The sequence below is a fragment of the Vigna unguiculata genome, chromosome 5 (genome assembly GCF_037176805.1).
Source record: "Vigna unguiculata cultivar grain cowpea cultivar isolate G323 ecotype 2 chromosome 5, ASM3717680v1, whole genome shotgun sequence".
In the NCBI taxonomy this organism is placed as follows: domain Eukaryota; kingdom Viridiplantae; phylum Streptophyta; class Magnoliopsida; order Fabales; family Fabaceae; genus Vigna; species Vigna unguiculata.
Window position 1 is genome coordinate 17,074,714 of NC_140796.1, and position 16,283 is coordinate 17,090,996.

A 16,283-nucleotide genomic window follows, 5' to 3' on the forward strand; every position below is an offset into this window, starting at 1 on the left:
TATTTTAAATTATAACAAAAATAATTTTTTATACAAATGTTACTTAAAAGTTAATTTATTTAGAAATTAAATAAAGAAATTTAAAATAAATTCATTATTAAGTTAGTTTTATCAAATAATTTCAGCTTTACGTTTCAACTTTTAGCCAATTTTAAAGTAGTCTTAAAAGATTAAAATAAAAATTTTAAAAGTTAAAGAAATAAGTTAGAGAAAAAAAAAAAGTATAATTTATCCTAATTCTATTATGGAATCTCTTTCATATGGTTATTATCTTCTTTAAAGAAGGGTTAATATGAGAAAATTAAAGAAAGTTCTGATGTCTAAGGTTGACAAATAATAATGATAAGTCACTAGTGTATTCATCAGGAACACAACACAACTCAGTCAGAAATTATGTATAAGAATTCCAAGTGGCCTTATTCCTTCACATTCTAAGCCATTACTTATAAGTTCTTCAAATTTTAACCAACTTTATGCAGAGCAAAAGCAGTGCTATCAACTTTTCCTGGATATCCCAGCACCATCTCAACTATCATTTCAGAAGTCCCCAGAGCCTGCAATAATTTCTTCATAATCAGAAGAAAATTATCTAAATGTTTGTTCAGAGTGCATGCTAGTGTTAACAAGCAACAAAGTGATTTTGCAATAAATTATCATACACTGTAAGTTGATTCTATATAGCTACTTTAGGATCCAATTCAAGAAATTTATAAACTTTTTGAGTTAAGAAACAGATTTTGAAGAAATTCATATAAAGATTAACTATATTTTTGTTCCCTAAATTATAATGTAATTTTGTTTTTTTATCTATCTCAAATTTTGATCATATTAGGTTGTTAGGTTCTCCTACTTAAGAAAGAAATGCATGGATGCAATCCTACACATCCAATGATGTTAACTGTTTTTTGACGTAACAAATGGTTAATTACGCTGAACTTTTAAGATGTTGACATGTGTATTAGAGTTAGTTGAGTTAGTTTTCTAAGTCTCTATCTCTGTATCAATTGAGTTGATCAATAAAGCATTATGATTTCTATCTCTGGTTTTTATCTTCTGTTACCCCCTACACACTAACATGGTATCAGTTTGGTAATTACCCTCCTTCGTTTCTGCCTTTCCAGTCTTTTTGCTTCTTCTCTCTGATCAACCATGGCTCACCCAAGCCAAAACCCTCCGGATCATGTCATAAATCCGGCAAACCCCTTATACCTCCACCCCGGAGAAAACCCAGCACTCATCCTTGTTTCACCCGTTCTCACCGAAAACAACTTCCATCAGTGGCAAAGAGAAATGATGGTCGCTCTTGAAACCAAGAACAAGGAAGGGTTCATCAATGGCAGTCTTCTATGTCCGCCCATCACCGATTCCCTACATGATGCCTGGCGTCGTTGCAATCGAATGGTGATGTCTTGGCTTATACACTCAATGAGTGCTTCGATCAAGCAATCTGTTATGTGGATGGATACAGCTCGAGACATATGGATCGATCTTAAGGACCGATTCTCTCATTCAGATAAATTCAGGGTGGCAGATCTTCAAGATCAAATCTTGCACTGTAAACAAGGTGATTCTAGTGTTTCTAAATATTATACCCGATTAAAGATTCTCTGGAAGGAATTAGAATTGTATCGTTGCGTTCTTGTTTGCACCTGCTCCGTATCGTGTTCGTGTGGTTTGCTTGCAAAATTACATAAAGAAAGGGAGGATGACTGTGTTATTCGTTTTCTAAGAGGGTTGAATGATGATTACTCTCAAGTTCGTTCTCAAATCATGATTATGGATCCCATGCCATCTATTGTTAGATCCTTTTCCATGGTTCTCCAGCATGAAAGAGAATTCCTTCCCATGGCCACCACTGGTTCCCCTCAAGATTCAGCTGCTTTCTCTATTCAATCGGGTGAGATTTCCAAATCTGTTTCTTCCAATAAACCATTAAATGGAAATAACAGGAGTCAAAATTCTAAGCAACCTAGAAATGCTAAATTCTGTGAAAAGTGCAAGAAAACAAATCATACCATTGAAACCTGTTTCTGGCGCATTGGTTTTCCTGCTGGCTACAAAAAAATCTGGTCGTGCTGCCTCCTCTGGAGTTAACTCCTCTGCCAATTTGGCTGAAGTTGATCCTGATACAGTTTCACAACAATCTCAAATGGTTGAAGCAAACACGAATGACCAGTTTACCTTTTCGAAGGACCAATATCAAGCTATCTTAGCTCTTCTTCAACAATCAAAAACTGCTTCAGCTTCTGTAAACACAACGCAAATCTCTGTTTCTCCTTCAGGTGACATCTCTTCCTCTTGGATTCTGGACAGTGGTGCCACTGATCACATTTGTCCATCCAAAGTTCTTTTTAAATCTTTATCACCTATCACACCTATACATATCAAATTGCCTAATAACACCACTGTCACTGCTTCCTTTTCTGGCACAATTAACCTTGGCAATTTGATTCTTAAAAACGTTTTGTACGTACCAGATTTTTTTGCCTTCCTTATTTCCATTCCTAAACTCCTTTCATATACTGACTGCATGATTATTTTTTGTGAACAAATGTGCTTTATCATGCAGAAATCAACATTTCAGATGATTGGTGCAGCTAAACAGTGTCGAGGCTTATTCTACCTTCAACATTCCAGTACAGCCAAACAGAAATCATGTGATTCAGTTTCTCATATTAGTTGTACTATACCTCAGTTTGCTAATGTTGTTTCCAATAAAGAGCCTATGTTATGGCATCTTAGGTTAGGACACACTTCAAACAAAATTTTGAAACACATGTCTCTCATATACACTGATATACATTTCGATTATGTTCAACCTTGTGATACTTGTCACTTTGCTAAACAAAAGAAGTTGCCTTTTTCTCATAGTACAAAAAAAAGCCTCAGGTTCTTTGAATTAGTTCATGTAGATATATGGGGGCCCATTGCAACATCTTCTATTGATGGTTTTAAATACTTCTTGACTATTGTTGATGATTTCACTCATTTTACATGGATTCATCCTTTAAAGCTCAAATCTGATGTTAAAACCATATTACCTTCATTCATTCTGCAAACTGAAAATCAATTCAATTTGAAACTACAACACATTCGGTCTGATAATGGAAAAGAATTCCTTTTACATGATTTTTATTCAACAAAAGGAATTTTTCATGAAACCACATGTGTTGAGACTCCTCAACAAAATAGTATTGTTGAAAGAAAGCATCAACATTTACTCAATGTTAGTCGTGCATTGCTTTTTCAAGCTCATCTTCCAACCTGTTTTTGGTCTTTTGCTGTTAAACATGCCACTCACATTATCAATAGGCTTCCCACTCCTTTTTTAAAATTAAAATCACCATATGAACTACTTCATGGACACTCTCCTGATTTAACTCATTTATGAGTTTTTGGATGCTTGGCTTTTGCTTCCACCATTCTTGTTGGACGCACTAAATTTGACAAAAGGGCAACTAAAGCTATTTTTCTTGGTTTTAAACCGGGTACCAAAGGCTATATCCTTTATGACCTTTCAAGTAAAATCATTTTCATATCTCGAAATGTTGTTTTCTATGAAACCCATTTTCCATATGATACACTTCATTCAAACACACAAGACACAAATACCACTGTTGAACAGTTTGATTGTATCATTCCTTTACAAAATTTTGTTTCCCCAATGCATGACAATTCAAGTATTCCTTTACAGCAACATGACATTGTTAATATTGAATTTGCATCACATGATTTCATCCAGCCCACTGAGCATGATATTATTAATATTGGTTCTGCATCACATGATTCTGATGAGCTTACTGAATGTGTATCACGAGTTTCTACTCGTTCCAAGAAGCCTCCCCACTATTTGGCTGACTATCATTGTCCCACCATTTCTTCCTCTAATGTCACCTCAAGTACTCCCTATCCTTTGCATTCTTACCTTTCTTATTCTAATTGTTCACAATCTCACACAACTTTTTGTCTTTCACTTTCTGGTACATATGAGCCAACTTCCTTCAAAGAGGCTAATCAAATTGATTGTTGGCAAAGAGTTATGAAAGCTGAATTGGATGCCCTTGAAAGAAATAAAACATGGTCTCTCGTTCCTCTCCCTCCAGGAAAGAAAGTTGTGAACTGCAGATGGGTTTACCGAACCAAATTCAGAGCTGATGGCTCCATAGAAAGGTATAAAGCACGCCTAGTCGCCAAGGGCTTCACTCAAACCGAGGGAATTGATTTCTTTGAAACTTTTTCACCTGTTGTCAAGCTCACAACAGTTCGGTTTCTTCTCTCTGTTGCTATATCTTGTGGTTGGTTTTTACATCAACTTGATATTGATAATGCCTTTTTAAATGGTGACCTTGATGAAGAAGTATATATGAGGCCTCCTCCCAGTTTGCTCCATTCTTCCACCAATTTAGTTTGTAAGCTTCATAAATCTTTATATGGTTTAAGGCAAGCCAGTAGACAGTGGAATGCCAAACTCACTTCTGCCCTATTACACTTTGGCTTCACTCAAAGCTCCGCTGATCATTCCTTATTTGTTCAGAAAACACCAGCTGCTTTTACTGCTCTTTTAATATATGTTGACGACATAGTTATAGCTGGGAAAAATATTCAAACCATTGCACACATTAAGTCCTATCTTAATGATCACTTTCATATCAAAGATCTCGGAGAATTGAAATACTTCTTAGGGCTTGAAATTGCCCGTTCTCAACGTGGATTGGTTATTAATCAACGGAAGTATTGTCTTGATATCATTTCTGACTTTGGCTTAACAGGTTGCAAACCTGTCCCTTCCCCTGCCAACCCCTCTGTCAAGTTGACTACCACTGATGGAGAACTTGTCTCTGACCCCACGATTTTTCGAAAGCTCATTGGCAAGTTATTATATCTCACCCATACACGGCCTGACATTAGCTTTGCTGTTCAACAAGTCAGCCAATTCATGATAGCTCCAAGAACTTCTCATTTACAAGCAGCCTCCGCATCCTCAAATATCTCAAAAATGCTCCTGGCCAGGGTCTGTTTTATCCTGCTCATAACCCTCATAGACTTCAAGCTTTTTCCGATTCAGACTGGGCTTCCTGCAGCACAACACGCAAATCAGTCACCGGTTATTGTGTTTTCTATGGCCACTGCTTAATATCGTGGAAATCCAAAAAGCAATCCACTGTCTCCCGAAGTTCCACAGAGGCTGAATATCGGGCTCTTGCTACTGTTGCCTGTGAAATTCAGTGGTTAAAATACATATCTGACGAATTATCTCTGGCTATTCCACTGCCTATACCCACCTTCTGTGACAATCAATCTACTATCCAGCTTGCTAAGAATCCCTCCTTCCATGAAAGGACAAAACACATTGAAGTAGATTGCCACTTCATTCGTTCAAAGATAGTTGACGGGCTCATTGTTCTCTCTCATCTTCCTTCTCAACATCAACTTGCTGATGTTTTTACCAAAGCTTTACATCCTAATCCCTTTTCTGCTTTTGTTTCCAAGTTGGGTTTAATCAATATTCACAACCCACCTTGAGAGGGGGTATTAGAGTTAGTTGAGTTAGTTTTCTGTTGTTGCCGTTATAGGGTTTGTTTTTCCCTTTTTCTCTGCAGAGCTTAGCCCTATATAACTAAGTCTCTATCTCTGTATCAATTGAGTTGATCAATAAAGCATTATGATTTCTATCTCTGGTTTTTATCTTCTGTTACCCCCTACACACTAACAATGTGGAAAACTTGTGAACTTATCCAACATGATTTGTTGTTTGTCACGACACAAAACAATGAACTATGTGAGCAAAAAGGTCTGCATCCATACATAGGATCCTAACAAGATCAAAGTTTGAGAAAGAGATAAAAACCAAAATCGTATTATAGGGATCAATTAACCCTTCGTATAAATTAACGTATGGATTACTTTGAATTTAAGAAAAGTATAATTTTAAGTGTTTATACATTGTTTCTCGGAACATGCATAAGAATTTAGTATAACAGAGAAGTGAGAACTGACCATTGAAAGTCCACACCCTTCGTGTCCAGCTGCAAGGAACACATTTGACAAGCCAGGCACAGGCCCTATGACTGGCTTTCCATCAGGCACTGACAATGAAAAGATTATGCAATCAAATATAACATGGTCTCTATGTACATAGATTTGGGAAATGTAAATACTGTATCAGTTGTTCAACTGCATAAGATAGCAAAGAGATATTGTGACTCACTATAAGGTCGTAATCCTGTTCTCACTTTTCTACTTGCACTTAGATCTGAAAGGGAAAGCGTTTTCAATTTGGGAAAGAATTCTCCAGCTTTTTTCCATATGTGACTTACCACAGACTCATCCAAATCGGTGTTGAAACCAACAAATTCACGGCTACTCCCTAGAAAGTAGACAAGATTTTGGTTTGAATAAGTAAAAGAATTGCTAAAATTCTGAACTAATAAAGAAGCATTTGCATCAAGTGCAAAAGTTTATCTGTTTCATGAAAACTAGATAGCTGTTTATCAAGAAAATCATTACAGGGTTGGTCATGTTGATCCAAAAGATAAGACTTTTCAATCCAAAAGCACATCTGAACAATTCAATAACGCCAAGACATTGTTCCCCAATAAACAACAAAACACCATCTTGTATACATGCAAATGAAACCATGAGTCATATAACAGCCACCATAGACACTGTTTGATAGGAAATACTTTGAAATACAAAAGATTATTCAGTATAAATTATAGTCAGAACTCAAAAGCAACATATGCAATCATCTGATGCATATGGGTCATGGAAAAGAAGTTTACCAAGTTGAAGATTCCCTGCTGCATCTATATTTGCTGTCATTGAAACAGATAAGTTTTGTTCAGGATCAGACGATTCTGTACCAGAAATTGTTGAATGTTTGAGATAAGCTGCCTCCATCAAGCCATGATTCAATTTAAGGAAGTTGAAATTCTCAAGCACGAGTAGATGGCCCTTTACACCAAACAGAAGAATGTATAAAAGGAATGTAGGAATCTACTGAAAGACCTTTTACAAATTAAAAATAAAGAAGTCTATCTAAGATACCCAAAGACAAGACTAAAATGGAAGCAGAAAACCCAAAACTAGAGGCTCTAAACCGAAAGTTCAAGTAAACAATAGTCATAAGCTTCTTGAAATGAAAATAAATAATAATGCAAAAGCAATACATCACATTCCCTTGGTTCCAAGCAAGAAACAGAATGGATTGTCAGGAATGAAAATTCCAAAAACTGTATATAAACACACCTTTCTGGGTTTTACAGGAACATGTAAATCCATTTCCCAATTTCTAAACAAGTCTTGCATCAAAGAACCAGTCCAACAACCAGCTGCAACTATAACTGCTTTCTTGCTGTATATTATGTTGTTGGAAGTCTGAACAGCTTTGACCTCCCCATTGATATCTGACCTAACCACAGAATGATGCAAAGCAAAAAACAAAATTTGTTTCACTGCTTTCAGTGTCAGAGTTAGTGTGCAACCCAAAGAATGGGAAAAAATTAAACCTGATGAAGCGTTTCACTGGGTCATTGTAAAATTCAGTATATCTTCCTTTTGCTGCATAACTCCTGTTAGCCTACACAACAGCAGTAAATTTGTAACTATGAGTCCGAAGTCATATACCAGCTATGTTGCAAGTTTATGGTAGAAAGAAAAATGTACACTGTAATAATTATTTACATGTTGCAAGCAAAAGATAGGGAAGGAGAAATGAACCAAGAATACAAAACCTTTTCAATATATGCAACAGTCCGACGAGCATCCAATTGGCAGTCATCTGGTACAAATGCAGCTGCACTATATTTGTCAACCAACAGATCAGGTTCCTTTCTAATCAGTTCACTGCTACTTAGGTACTCTGCTTTCAACCCAGCTTCACAAAGTTGTTTCACCCACCCCTTTAGCATGTCTGATTCTTCTTCAGTTCTACCAATTAATAGGCTCCCTGTAGATCAAAAGATATGCCACACCATTGTTATGATCGTAGGGAAAAGAGCTCTAAATTTCCATGATTATAAATATCAATGCCTTATGCATACTGCATATCATATGACACTTATTGAAGATTCAATAGACACACCCTAACTGTTTCAGGATAATCCATAGCAACCAATTAGCATCTCAAGCTCACAATCATAGGATAGCATATATAATAATTTCTATCATTCTTAACCCAGAGAATTATGCAGGCAGATCTACATTTCTTTGGAAATCAGCATGATCTACAGAAAGTGATCTCTCTTTTTACATACAAATTAGAGGTTCTCTGATGTCAAAAAAGTGCTTTTAGGAAATGTTTAGATATGTAGCCACATGGCACCAAAAAATCTGCTTGATAGAAGAGGGAATGGCTTTGAACAATGTTCCCTACACTTCAAGAACACATGTGTCATTGATGCATTCTATCAAACAAAAAGAAGACATCTAAAATACTCCCTACAAAATTAAATGTACTTATTAGTTATAATTTGAGAGTATTTCTTCAATATGACAAGCTACCATCTTGTGATTTTACCATCTAATGGTTCTTTTTTTCATCATTTATAGCTCATTTAATGAAAATAAATTGTTTCCCACAAAGTCAGAGAATACTTATAGTTTACTCTTTGTTTTTACATATATAAAAACCTCTAAACAGAAAACTCAAAAATAAAAATAACTTCTAACAGTTTGTTACCTTCACCTCCCATTTTCTGTGGGAAGTTACATATGTGGGTTGCAAAGATGAGGGCTTACTTGAAACCTCAAAAGTGTGTAGGATATGGCTAAAATGGTAGTATTCAAATTCCATTACTTGAAAACTTAACAATAACACAACTCAAAAGTCCCAATGAAGAAATGGCAAAGGGAAAGCATTTGCCATCATACAAGAATCATTACTCTAGAAACTGTCAAGGAAGTTTGGGATCAGTTGAAGGAGGAGTTTCAAGGAAGTGATAGAACAAAGAGGATGCAAGTTATAAATATAAGAGTTTGAAAGTGTCAGAATGAAGTACAATGAAATGTCCAAGAGTTCATTCACAGACTATTAAAGGTGGTCTCATGTATAAGGTTGCATGGTGAAAAACTGAGTGATAGTGATCAATGGTGGTAGAAAAACTCTTAGTCTGCCTTCCTAAAAGGTTTGAGTAAAGAATCTCCTCTCTAGAAGAAAATAAAAAATTTTCCAAGACAACACTGACCGCATTGGTGAATCCTCAACAAAATGGAGTGAAAGACTTTTTGGTCTTAAACAGTGACTAACCAAATGTTTGGTATTTGAAAATGGTATTTAAAAGACTTTTTGGGCCAGTACACACCTTTGTTTTTATGCAAAATACATTGTCAACAAAGACCTTAGAAGAAAAAACACCTTTCAAAACATGGTTTGATAGAAAACCTTCCTTGAAAATTTTAAAAGACTTTTGTTATGTCTATTATGCCCTTAATGCATACGCAAAAAGAGGTAAGAGGTAAGTGATATCATAAGTTAGAAATTTGTACTTTTTTAGAGGTACAAATAAAGACTCTGAAGGATATCTATCATCAAGGCAAAGTCTATTTGACATTGAACGATCTGAAGTGGAAGGTTCAAATGAATAGACATCAAACTATGATATTGAAGTACCCATTAGGGGCACCAGATCATCATAAGATGTATATTGAAGATGGAAGAAAGCTTCAATTGAGACTCTTAAGACGTGGCTTTTAAATCTAACTCAACCTCACAAAACTAACTTGTAAGGTGAGGTTTGCATCTACTTATAAGTCTAACTCAACCCCACAAAACTGACTTGTAAGATGAGGTTTGTTTCTACTTATGTACTATGAATTTGTCTTATCTCAAGTCGATATGAAATCTACAACAAAACCTATTGACAATGCTAAAAAAGCTGAAAGTGGAGAATAGAAGACTACCATGCAAGAGGAGATACATAAGATTGAGAAGAATAATATATGGCAACTCATGAATAGAACCAAACGTAAAAAGGTAATTGGTAAGGTGGATTTACATAACCAAACTAAACTTTGATGGATTTGTAAAAAAACTACACTAGAATGGTGGTTAAAGGGTATTTTCAAGAGGATGAAGTAAACTATTATGATATGTTTGCTCCTCTAGTTAAACATGATACTATAAGATTATTGACAACCTTAGATACAAAGTTGGATTGGAAAATTTTTCGTTTTGATGTCTTGTTAGCCTTTCTAAATGAGTCTTTTGAGGAAGAAATTTTTGTTAAATAGCGAGAGGAATTTCAAACCAATGATAAAAAGGTATACAAACTTTAAAAGGCTCTACCTTATTTGAAACAAGCTACAATAGCCATAGTACATTAGAACTAATGGTTACCTTCTAAAATAAGTCTTTACACCGAATGAGAATGAAGTCACTCAGTATGTCAATTGGGAAAATCACAAGTATTAGAGATCTCAAATAGGCTAAAGATAAGACCAAATTATAGTATATAAGAGGGAGCAAATTTTACCTTATGGAGCCACGAATTAGGCTTAAACTCACTACCTTAATATGGTATCATGCCACCAACAATTGGACACCCCTCGATTTTCATGCTCGATGTCCTCAATGTGAGGGGATGTGTTAAAATTCCACATAGATTAGAGTTAAGACCAAATTATAATATATAAGTGGGAGTAAACTTCACCTTACAAAGTAAATTTTATAGGATTAAGTTAGCTTTAAACCCACCACTACCTTAATAACAAAATCCCCATTCAACATAGAAGAACAAAGCATATCAAGGTGAAATATCATGCAGTCAAGGAAGAAAAAAAAATTAGAAGAAATCATATTAGAGCATTGCAGTTTTGATGAACATTTAACATTATATAATGGCGAAAGCTCTTCCAAAAGATAAGTTCAAATTGCTAAGATCAAGACTTGAGGCATTGAAGAAAACATTTCAAGAAAACGTATTAGAATTTGAGAATATCTTTTAAGTATGATGAAGATAATGTTATGCCTTTTTTTTCTTTATCATTTATTTGTCATTAAATAAATAATAAGTTGAGTCTCAAACGTATGAGAAGATCCATAGTTCACTCTTTGTTTTACCAAGAGAATACCTCTTGAGTAAATAAGAGCACTTATAATGATTACTTGTTACGAATGAGAAAGAGGGTTCTCTAGCCCTACACAAGCAGTTGGATTTTTTTTGTAATCGTGAAACATTCTCTTCTAAAGACATTTAAAACTTTTTCTTCATTTTTATCTCACCTGAATCCCACCAAACTTTATTTTGCATTTACTCACATAATCTCTTCCACTGTCAGCACTTCAAGATTACGAGTTCTCTCTATAGAGGTGCTGTGAAAGCAATTGCATGTAAAAGGAAAAACCATGACTGTAACACAACCAGACACACACTGCACTGATGGCTTACAATTAAAGATGCAAAATTTTATATGCAGCTTCAAATTTTGAGATACATTTGAATGTCTCCCTTCCAAATGGCAGGTGAAACAAAGAAATTTGTAGACACATAGAACTACATACCACATACCACATTTTTTCCAGCCCAATTCCACCATAGGATCCAAGCCTTGCTCTTCTATGCTGTGTGCCAGCATCTTCCAAAGTTGATGGCTCCTCTGAGAAAGATCCCATATAGCACTCCCAGGGGTTTTGTATATCATCCACAAATATCCCTGTCCTAAAACCAGCTCAAATTTATCATTATACCTTTGGAAAAGCTCATGACCGTTGTTCAAGAGTTTTTTTTTTTTTTCCAAGAAAGAAGCTTAGATACAATGATCATTTTCAAAATATACAATTACCAACATACTTCTTTCACATTGGTAAAACAAATTAAGTTATAAACCATTTTCAATGTAAATCACTTTTTTATTGTCTACAAATAGAAATAGTAGCAATCTCATTTATTTCTTGAGATATTTTATAACGAAAAAATTCTATTTTTTTTCATTATGGTACAATATTACTATTATTTTTTATTACATATATCATAAATAGTTATTTATGATTTTATAACACTACCTTTTGAAGTTTAAACGCAGAATACTTATATGTGAATTATAGGAAATAATAGTATGGGAGCTACACACGAACACCTATTATGGGCTTTCATTGTCATCACCTACAGACAGTGTGAATACTGGTCTGCACTCTGTAATTATACCAATGCTTACACATGCCATAAATGGGTTGAATGTGTCAAAAATTATTTTTTTTAACCCAATAATTATAACTTAAGCTCATGACTTATATCGCAGGAATTATCATGAATTATCATATAAAATTCGATAAAGCAGAGATAAATTATTACATCTGTTTAAAAATTATATAAAAAACCTGTATAAGAATTATTTTTTCAACAGTTCTAAAGAATATTATTAAATAAGTTTTGTATAGGCATGTATGTACACGTAGGCATACTTTTGTTAAAATTTGGTATTTAAAAAAAAAATCATATCATGTTAAAAATCTTATATTAATCAACCGCTTCTTAAATTATGAAATTACTATACGTAAATAAATAAAAGTTTAATTTTTACAAGATTAAAGTGAATTTTTAGTATTGTAAGTAGATTGATTAGATTTAAGGTGAGGGGAAATAAGAGATGGAGGTTGGTATACCTGCGCCAGTGGAACCAGAACAAGGAACTTCCTTATCGATAATTGCGACGGAGAGGTCGGAAGAGATGAGGAAGTGGCGAGCGATGGTTAACCCAATGATGCCAGCTCCCACTATCACAACGTCATAGGCGTCAGCCATAGCCACAACTTCGTTGCTCGCACTCTCACTCATCTTCTGTCTGCTTGCTTTTCGATCGCCATTCTTCACTCTTCATTTTCCTATTCTTTTAAGTGTTCCTCTGTCTGCTCACTGTACAAGATCACAGCAGTGAACAGGGAAGAAATATATATGTAACCGACAAAAGAAAATGATAGAAATAAAATTAACCGTTCATCTACTTTTAAAAGGCTAAATTATTATTTAGGTTAATAGCATTTTCATGCACTGAAGAGGCAATTATAAATTTAATATACCATTATGCCACTAAAACAAAAAGTGCAGATTCTGGGAATGGAGTCGGCGTGCTCAGAATGAAAATAATTATAATAAGAAAAATGATATTCTAACGTCCTTTCTCTTATTTTGTAACCTGGTAGTTGATGTGTATTTAATTTTTTAATTTGTGTTTTGATTTGCAAAGACATTGTGGGAGCGGGTGAAAAGCGAAGGGAGAAAATGTTCAACCACACCTAAACAATTAGAGTTTCTCTCTTCTGTAGAACACGAACAAAGGATGGAGAAGACGAAATGTGACTCGAGAGGTTGAAGTCGGCGTTATGCATGGAGAACACGTACCTAGTTTGCAAGGGTCATCCTGTGAATGAAACTCTCCTCATAATCAGAGGTCACCTCGATTCTTACACCACCAATGGAGGCTGCAACGGTTTCTTCAACTCATGTTGAATCGGCATTGGTGATTTCTACAACGAGGAGCTGCTGACATAGGCTCTGGACCCTAAACGAAAGACGAGATTTCCAAGTTTTGGTGTTATTCTTGAACCCTAAACGAAATCCCATTTCGTTCCAAGATTTTTATTGTTCTTGGAGTGGTGTTAGGGTTGTTGTTGCTTTCCGTTAGTTTGATTCAGCTCGATGGTTGTGTGTGGTGGCAGGTTGAATTACTGGTGATCATTACATATATGTAAACTTTGGATTGAATTACTGGTGACCACTGACATATTAATTGGTGACATGCCCGATACTTTTTGAATAATAGTATAATTACAGCTCTCTTTTAAGGAAGTCCACATATAAACCATTTTTAGTGTATTAGAAGACCTTAACAACATGTATGAAAAGTATATTTAATCCTAATAAAATTGCTCTAGGATAATTGGTCCATAACCCCACCTCACAAACATGATAATTGTGGATTCATTAACTGATGACCCTTGATGTATTACATGGTGATCTGTCCATTATTTTTTGCACAACAATATGAATTGTTGTATGTCGTTAGGACTGAACATGTAAAATAGTTACAAACATAACTCTCCTAACATGTGTGGAATATATATTGAACATGATAAAAATTAGTGATAGAGAATTGGTTCACAAAGTTCAATTCACATATATGTAAACTCTAGATTGAAATATTGGTGACCAATGACATATTAACTAGTGACATGCCCAATACTTTTTGGATAGTAGTATAACCACTGCTCTATTTTAAGAAAGTCCACATATAAACCATTTATAGTGTATTAGAAGACCTTAACAACATGTATGAAAGGTATATTTAATTCTAATAAAAATTATTCTAGGATAATTAGTCCATAACGCTCACCTCACAGACATGATAATTGTGGATTCATTAACTAGTAACCCCTGACGTATTACATGGTGACTTGCCCATTACGTTTTGCACAAAAATATTAATTGTGGATTCATTAACTAGTGACCCGTGACGTATTACATGGTGACCTGCCCATTACATTTTGCACCAAAATATTAACTGTGGATTCATTAACTAGTGACCCTGACATATTACATGGTGACCTGTCCATTAAGTTTTGATCAACAATATGAATTTTGGCATGTCATTAGGGATTGAACATGTAAACCAGTTATAGTGAATTACATGACCTTCCTAACATGTGTGGAAGGTATATTGAACATAATAAAAATTAGTGGGATAAAATTGGTCCACAAAATTCAGTTCACATATATGTAAACTCGAGATTGAAATACTGGTGACCATTGATATATTAACTGGTGACTTGCCCAATACTTTTTGAATAGTAGTATAACCACTGCTCTATTTTAAGAAAATCCACATGTAAACCATTTATAGTGTATTAGAAGACCTTAACAACATGTATGAAAGGTATATTTAATTCTAATAAAATTTGTTCTAGGATAATTGGTCCACAACACTCACCTCACAGACATGATAATTGTGGATTCATTAACTACTAAGCACTGATGTATTACATGGTGACCTGTCCATTATGTTTTGCACAAAAATATGAATTGTGGCCTGTTGTTAGAGACTGAGCATGTAAACCAGTTAGAGTGAATTACATGACCTTCTTAACATGTGTGGAAGGTATATTGAACATAATAAAAATTGGTGGAAGAGAATTGGTCCATAAAATTCAGTTCACATATATGTAAACTCTGGATTGAATTATTGGTGACAACTGACATATTAACTAGTGACTTACCCATACTTTTTGAATAACAGTATAACTATTGCTTTCTTTTAAGGAAATTTAAATGTAAATCATTTTTAGTGTATTAAATGACCTTAGTAACATATATGAAAGGTATATTAAACATAATAAAAATTGCTCTGACTTAATTGGTCCACAATTCACACTTCACAAACATCATATGAACTGGATTCATTAACTGCTCACCACTGACATATTAAATCGTGACCTATTTATTACATTTTGCACAACAATATGATCTATTGTAAGGGACTGATCCCCTAATCCATTTTTACTGGATTGCTGACCACAAAAATATTCTACAATGAATTTAATCAGTGACAAACAATTATAAAAAAAAATTGCTATATTCATAAACCAAAAACTATATCCCAAGAAAAAAAAAGAGAGTCAATAACAGTAATTACAATTGTCCGTAAATCAACGACAATTTCATAAGTTGTAATAAATACAATTGTTTTAAAACTAAGATATGTAGTGCACGAAGGTGACGAGCATGGAGTGGTTGTTGATGACTTGGACACATTTGTCGGTCTTCACATCCCAAACCCTAATGCTCTCGTCCAATGACCCGGACACAATGTAGCTTGATTAGGGATTGAAATTCAAACAGAAGACTGCGACAGAGTGGTCGCGGAGAATCTTCATGCAATCGCCCCTGGTGGCGTCCCAGATGCAGATGGTTTAGTCTTTAGAGGCAGAACAAATATAATGAGAGTCTGAGGACCAGGCCAGGTCGGAGATGCCCTCGGAGTGGCCGACGAGGCGGTGGAGGAGGGAGAGCGTGGCAGATGACCAAATGATTAGGGTTTTGTCGAGGCTAATAACGTCCTGTTGTTCGAAAACTTCACACACGACACAACGTTTTCATGGACGGTTAGGGTTTTCAAGTGACAGTACAATTTGTAGGTTTGGTTGTCGCCGTTGCCGCCAGCACCACCGTCGATCGCGATCATCGCCATTGAGAAACTTGTTGCATTTCGAAAGCAATCTCGTACTTCAAAATCGCTAACAAACACAACTCTTACCTAGCATACCTTAATATCGAAAATGGAAGCGCTTCAAC

General features: G+C 35.0%; 1 protein-coding gene and 1 pseudogene across 3 annotated transcripts; one reads left to right on the top strand and one right to left on the bottom strand.

Moving 5' to 3' along the window:
* Positions 1 to 311: 311 nt before the first annotated feature.
* LOC114183737 (uncharacterized) lies at positions 312 to 13,031 on the bottom strand. Of its 3 annotated transcripts, XM_028070861.2 has the most exons (10): positions 13,016 to 13,031; positions 12,602 to 12,851; positions 11,508 to 11,657; positions 7,734 to 7,948; positions 7,509 to 7,579; positions 7,249 to 7,411; positions 6,783 to 6,954; positions 6,209 to 6,367; positions 5,998 to 6,086; positions 312 to 566 (listed from the first exon to the last, which is right to left on the bottom strand). In XM_028070861.2, exons 2-10 carry the CDS (start codon positions 12,771 to 12,773, stop codon positions 462 to 464), a joined length of 1,296 nt encoding a protein of 431 aa, XP_027926662.1. In that variant the 5' UTR covers positions 12,774 to 12,851; positions 13,016 to 13,031; the 3' UTR covers positions 312 to 461. The 3 variants fall into 3 exon arrangements, with proteins under 3 accessions (XP_027926662.1, XP_085529055.1, XP_027926664.1); XM_085672929.1 differs by lacking the exon at positions 13,016 to 13,031 and having other exon boundaries at positions 12,602 to 12,896; XM_028070863.2 differs by lacking the exon at positions 13,016 to 13,031 and having other exon boundaries at positions 312 to 554; positions 12,602 to 12,889.
* On the top strand, positions 602 to 5,523 carry LOC146886156 (uncharacterized; annotated as a pseudogene).
* Positions 13,032 to 16,283: the final 3,252 nt, after the last annotated feature.

Excerpts from the sequence above, each read along its gene's own strand:
- LOC114183737 (XM_028070861.2), bottom strand. The coding sequence starts at position 12,773 with ATGAGTGAGAGTGCGAGCAACGAAGTTGTGGCTATGGCTGACGCCTAT. Across the intron at positions 7,580-7,733 it reads CTGTTGCATATATTGAAAAG|GCTAACAGGAGTTATGCAGC; the intron begins GTTTTGTATTCT and ends GCTGTTGTGTAG. Across the intron at positions 567-5,997 it reads AAGGGTGTGGACTTTCAATG|AAATTATTGCAGGCTCTGGG; the intron begins GTCAGTTCTCAC and ends CTGATTATGAAG.